The sequence below is a fragment of the Pundamilia nyererei genome, unplaced genomic scaffold (genome assembly GCF_000239375.1).
Source record: "Pundamilia nyererei isolate P.nyererei 1_Seehausen unplaced genomic scaffold, PunNye1.0 scaffold00231, whole genome shotgun sequence".
In the NCBI taxonomy this organism is placed as follows: domain Eukaryota; kingdom Metazoa; phylum Chordata; class Actinopteri; order Cichliformes; family Cichlidae; genus Pundamilia; species Pundamilia nyererei.
The window spans coordinates 495,184-502,053 of record NW_005187632.1 but is presented as its reverse complement, the minus strand read 5'-3'; the positions used below and the strand labels follow the sequence as shown (position 1 = coordinate 502,053).

The following is a 6,870-nucleotide window of genomic DNA, read 5'->3' as shown; positions in this document are numbered from 1 at the left end:
AAAAGCTGAGCTGTGAAAGAAAATCACTGAGGCCATTAAAGTGAAACTGTGAAATATGTAATATGTGCGACCCTCGAAGATGAACAGCGACAAAGGCAGGCTCGTGTGTTTAGGTCAAAGGAGTTGCACTTCACAAAGGGCGTGGTTCAAATTCTTTTTATGGTGACGAATAAAAGGAAAAAAAAAAAACAGTGGCTGGCTGGATGCTACGTTTTGTCTCAATTTGACATCCGTGTCTATATATTGGTTATACTGTATATACATCCATATCTATCTAAATCTCATGTGCTCTCAGCAGTAAAATCGAAACATTTTTAAACAGCAGTTTTGCCAATACATTTTTCCAGAGAAGTTTTTTATTTTCATTTTTATATTTTATTATTTTCTCTATGACACATTTGCACAGCCGATTTGTCTTTTAAATGCCTCTGTTGGCACATTCATGCTTTTGCTTGATAAGTTGCCTCAGCCAGCCGTTGGTGGAATCATCAGCAGGACCCATGTACATGTTCACGAGATGCAAACATGTAACCCACTCTTGAAATCGCTCCCCTATGGTGCCCCATATATGTGTCGGGCTGTGCTCTCGGTATGGTCTCTCTTATGGTCAGTTAATGTTAACATGTCCTATTGTGCATCTGCAAACTGTCATTTCTACTATTTGAGTGAATGTATGGGACACTGCAGCGGGAAATGGTTATTGCATGACCAAAGCCATAAAAAAGAAATGCTTTTATGCAAAGGGGTTTTAATAGAATAAATCTTATCCGTTTCTTTGTCTTCAAACTCTTCCTACAACATCAAGAGTTGAGTAACCAAGCTTTACAAACAGGTAGATTTTAAGCTCCTGAAACTTCTTTCCATTATCAGACCTACACCGTTATATAAAAGCATTATAGGCATAACATAACCGCAACTTCTACATTTTATCCACAATACTTAAATTATGAATGATATACACCATCTAGCTGTCACCTAGCTAAAAAGGACCTTTTTCTTTACGCACCTACAACGCCCTCTGAAAGCATTCTACCGTTTTAATTTCATGACAACGACATCTCATTTATTGAATTATACATGCTTAGTAACCACCTAGCAATGGGCGAAAAATTTTAGCATGTAAACAATATCTAAATAACGATGCAGCACTGCATACCTCTCTGGCAACCAGCTTCCAGAAACCCTGAGCAACTACTTTTCAGATGGTTGGGGAATACGACTTTCACTAGAAACTAAAGGTTGCCAGAAGGCTCTAAGCATACATGACTGAGGCTAGCTTGAATAGCCTCAGTCATGCCAGCCTCAGTAATGCTAGCTGAAAGCTATTCAAGCTAGCATGGATTTGCAGTGCAAATATGAGCAATTCTGATGCCCCAAAAACAATATGGTTACACCTGGTAACACCTAGAAAGTAAAACAGAAGCTTTGAAACAGGTGACCAAAGGGTGATGTGAAGTTGGCCATTCTTGTCCATACACTCTTTGGTGTCAGGGTGGGGCCACATGGACCGGGCTTATTTTGGTGCAGCTCAGAAATTGTTGATGGGATTGGACTGTGGGGAGTTAGGAGGTTACGTTAAAGCCTTGGCGTCTTTTCTGCTGGTGGAGATCATGGCTAGCATTTCAATGCAAGGATTTCCCATCACCACATTACTTACTCTCGCCTTCTATGAGTGTATTTAATGCTATGTCTGAGCACTGTAGTGCTGCGACACTGCTAGCAGTAAAATCTCCACATTCGGATTGTTTAACAGTCATCTTTCTTCTTCCACACAATGCAAACAAAAGCGTTTAACAGACATTTGAGCTTTGCCTGTTTCCTGCTGTTCCATGAATGCATCATTACACAATCAGCATGTTACTCAGTATCATTTTAGTTTCATCTCCCAGCAAGAACATTAAGCACTGATTACCTCATAAACTGACTGACGCTTTATATCTTTCACTGTGCCCATCATCCTCCTTCCTCTCATCCTCCCTTCTTTCTAATACACACATTCAACTTTACCTTCACATAGGCCACTATCTTCAGAGATATGGTGGCCAGATAGAGGGAGTTCATGGCAAAGTCCATCAGATTCCACCAGTCATGGATGTACTCTGTGAATCCCCCGTCCCACATCTCCTTAATCTCTGCCCAGATGAAGCCTAAAACACACATGCACAGTGTACACAGAGCTGGTTATTTACATGCACACACACAGTTGTGTCTATATGATCATTTAATGTCATCCGTCAGCGGTTTTTGTTTGCCTCATTTCTGCAGTATGACAAAAGTTCTGCTGAATATTCCCCTTTGTCAGCGGCCTTGGAGCAGTAAGCAGAGAGCCATCATATTTGTTCTGTATGACTGGCTTTAGATGAAGTAAATAATGCACAAGTCATTTTCTATTTAATACTCTCTCCCTGGAATATCTGGCTCTTGGTTAACCTGGATCCCAAGTTTTCACGTATCAGTTTGCCTCTGCGGCATGGTGGGTCAGTGGTTTGGTGTGTTCCAGGAAATATGACGCCAGAGGAGCTTCCAGTTGGTTCTTCCCAATTAGTTCCCAATTAGACTGGTCGTTACTACCGCCTAGTAATGTTTAAAAGACAGAGCTGGCGTGTGGTTCATTATCACTGCGGCCATTTAGAGAGATGCTGCAGAACTGCAAATGGAGAATGAAAACTAAGCAACGGTTATTTCCTCAGTCAATCTTCTGGGAGTTTTAGGGGTTTTTACAACATCTACGACTCTCTTCCTCTTTCATTGCTCACTGCGTTCTTCTTATCTGTGAACACAAACTCTGTCCTAGCAACAAATCCAAACATAGTTATTATTCTCAGAAACAACAAACAATATTTCCAGAGTGGTCATAGTCATTTAGTGGTGTGAAACAGATCCAACACATCGGATTCTTGGCTCTTGGTTTTGTCGTAAAGCAAAGTGAGGATGATGTTCAAGTATTATGTTATATGTCAAGTGTAGTGTAGAATGACCACAGATCCCATGATAAGATTTACATTTACTGGAGCAGAGCGAGTATCCTGATTACCAATATTGTGTTGCTATGAACTGCAATCAGGGTTTGTGAGTATTCTGTAAAATAAACAAATAAAACAAGCTGACTTTACAGTATTGTTGTATCTTAATTATCATTTAGTCACATCTGGACACTCCAAATGTCATTACTATACAAAATAAAGTAATGAGCATAAAAAGCAGAAGGGTTATATTTTTATGCGATTCAAATACAAGATGTTTACATTATTTTACATTTACATTATAAACAGGAAACATCTACAAAATTACTCTATTAAGCCCCAAATTAAGAACTGACATTCAATTCGTTTTTTAATCATTTCTAATGGAAGAAGTTTAATTATTCTGAAGGTAATAAAATTTTTTTTATATAACCTCATAAATGCAGCCCTGTAAGATATTTGGGGACAGGAGACAGAATCATTTTAATCCCCCCCCCCCGCCAATTTTGCTGTACACGTACAATGACAATAAAGGGCTACTCTATTCTATTCTATTCTGTTCTGTTCTTACAGCATTACATAGGTGAAATAAGTTAGAGCAAAATGAACAAATGGACCTGCTGTGAATACTGACAGCTGATCAGTCATATTTTGGAGACTTTTCAAGCGTTCCCTCTTAAAAGTAAAATTTAAATATAAATCAACTCCAACACATTTTAATTTCTGAAATACTTCTACAGATTTTTGCAATTCCATGCAAACAGTTTTAAACGAATGCAGTGATCGATTCAGAGATATCCAATAACACAAGAACTGTTATATAAATGTATACAGTCCACCTTTAATATAGCTTTTGTGTCTCCCATAAATAACAATCTGGTAGAGCGTACCTTACCATACTTTGGTTTTTGACAGCAAGAAAATGTTATTGCTGCTTATATTTCATTTAATCTAAAGTTTATTCCAGACGAAGGAGTTTTTGAAAATAATTTTTGAGCTACCTGTTGCTCATTTTTTAGTCCCAAGTCTTCCAAATCTTGTTATTTAATTTTACTTTAAAAATTATGTTACTTTATCTTTATTTGTTTTTTAATTTAAAAATTAACATTTTAATGGAGTCATAATGTTCCAGAAAAACAAATATATTAGAAATCACCTAAAATAATGAAAATTAAAAACCACTGTGCTACAGAAAAACATGGAAGTAGTATTGTGTTGTACTTAATCTGAACTTAAATAAATGCATGCACATGTTTTTTAACATTAGACAGATACATAGACGAGTATTGCCACAGACTGTAAGAATGACAGACATGCTGAACTTTATTTTGAACTCTGGGGAGAAAACATTTAACCCTTTAAGACCTACCATAGAACCAAGTCCGCCAGAGCTTATATTATATTTTTACATGCTGTGGAGCCATTTTTGGGAGCATTTCAAGTTGCTATACATCAATACAACTGTTATAGCCCAAATTTTAATAATATGTCTGCATTAAGTGCATAGTAATTACATAAATTGCAAGAAAGTGCAATAAACTACAAAAAAATTTAAAATCTTTTTTTTTAACATATATTTCTAGTTAGAGAAATTTAAGAGGCTCATCCCTCAAAACTGTAAATACAAAAAAGTTGCACAAAATAGTTTCCCACCACAGGAAATTTATTTTGAGTGTCTTCATAGTTTTATTTTTTAAATACACCGATTTTTATATACTGCAGGAAAAACGAAAATAAATATTATAATGCAAATTTGCAAAAAAGCAGCATATGCATCAAAATAAACTATTTCCAGCAGTGCAATATGAGTTCTAAGCATCCCAGAGACGACACAGAAAGTCATAAAGTCAAAGATAACTTTTAAAAACACCAGTATAGGCTCAAAAACTACATTTCCGCGAAAATGACGTCACTTCTGGTTTCAGACAGGTAATGGCAGACGTGCGATAGTTCGCGCTGACGTTGGAAGTGTTATGAACAGCTCATCGGATCGGCAAAGCTGTTTCTGGAATATTATGTTTTTGTTGCTGCAAGTGCTTTTTATACAGTTTTTGCAAAGCTTTATGTGGAAGGGAACTGTGACCGAGGACAAGCTGATGGCATAAGATGTAAGTACAACTCCTCTGATTTCATATTCAAAAAAAATTATTGTGCTAGCTTACGTGGTTGCAGTTCTACAAGGATTTAAAAGTAGTTGCGCAAAACGGAGCGTGCCCGCTCTGACCGGTTTTAAAGGGTTAAGCTCTTTTGCAACTATGCCACAGTGATTCTTTGGTATTTAGTGCAGCTCTCATCTGAAATAACTACAAAAGGAAGCAACAGAAGGAAATGTTCCAGTTTTTACCATCAACATGACAACCAGTTAATGGTAAATCATGTTTCTTTTTGTCAAACATGTTTTGTAGCCGAGACTTTAAAAATGAGAAGAAAACAAGCGGAAGAGACGATGGAAGAGAGCAGATGGTTTTGTATTTTTCCAAGTGATTATGGACTGCATTTGGAAATGATTGGTGTCAGCTCTGAGAGAGAAGATGGAGATGTAATCACTCATTTCACACCCACCCACCTACCCACTCTTTCTCTCTCTCACACACACACAAACACACACACACACACACACAAAACCAACTCCTCCACAGGCTTGAAAGCAGCCGACCACGCACCCCCACATCCACGCACTTTTACAGACACACTCCGGGGCCTCTTGATGATTAGCAATCAAACAGAAAAAATGAAGCAGATAAGTTTGTCTTTATTAATTTAAATCTGGTTGTTTTTTTTACTGTCTGGAGGAGAAAGTCCGGCTTCTTGCCGGGCAGTGACTCATTCAAGACTTTAAATGTGAAGTTCGTCGTTAGAGCTCAGCTTAGAATAGTTGATATGAGTCACTTATTAAAGACATATGAAGGAAAAAATGTGACATATTTCGTTTGTCTGTGCAAAATGTTTGTAAGCGCTGTTTAAATTTAGAGAAAATATACTTTCAATAACAGCTGAAAAACACTCACAAAGCTAGTAGTTTCCTGTTGACGTCGGTTGTTTTGAACAGTCAAATGTTACTCCACTGACCCTCTCCATGCACCATTTCCTGAGCCAAGTCCCAAAGTCCCCTAACTGTCAGTCTGTAGTTGGCAACTTTTGAAACAGATTCCCATAAATCTTCCTCCAGCCTTGTTGTTCCCTCTATACTGATGTTTTAAAAGGTTACCCAGCCCATTTCTGTAACACCGTCAAACTCATGACAGCTGAAAAAAAAAAGAAGATTCAAACTGAAGCAGCAGAGCCTGGAATCTTTTTTTATATAACTTCCAGTTCAGCTTCATCAGAGCCCGCTTTCCACATTACAGACAATAGCAGTGCAGGCATGAGCGTTTTTGGACATCGCCTAACAGAGTTGTTGAATCCGATGCAGTTGGACCGGACACTGAATGGTCCTTAATCTCAGCATCATAGCTGGCAGTTCCAACCCAATCATGCATTTCAGACAAGGTCAAAAAATGTTTAGTGTTTTATGCATGTTTGTTAGAATCATTATAATCTTTGTTTTGTGACTGTCAAGACTTGGGAGAGCAATTTTGTAAAAAAAAAAAAAATCAAAACAAAAACAAACAAATAAACACAGGGTTAATTTTAGGGTAAAGGTCAGTGAAATGAGACTCCTTGGAGGAGGTCTTAGTACGGCTTCAAATGAACTCCAGGGTGGTTTAATCTATGGTGTGAATGTAGACTTGTAGTCAAGACCACCTAAACCAGGACCAAGACAATACCAAGACCAGAGGGTATCGAGACATCCAATCTATATGAATGCGATCTGACCTTGATCCGAACCAGCTACTAGCAGTACGTTATAAGTTCCAGATAAACAAAAATTTCTCATAGCCATGTATGCTTAGTATTCTGGGGTGCG

At 37.8% G+C, this 6,870-nt stretch overlaps 1 protein-coding gene across 1 annotated transcript in view; it reads right to left on the bottom strand.

The window, feature by feature from the left end:
• trpc5a (transient receptor potential cation channel, subfamily C, member 5a) overlaps positions 1 to 6,870 on the bottom strand; it is a 91,228-nt gene that overhangs the window by 37,083 nt on the left and 47,275 nt on the right. Inside the window, exon 8 of the mRNA XM_005748851.2 lies at positions 2,008 to 2,147. Coding sequence (XP_005748908.1) covers positions 2,008 to 2,147 — 140 coding nt within the window. The remainder of the gene's footprint in view (positions 1 to 2,007; positions 2,148 to 6,870) is intronic.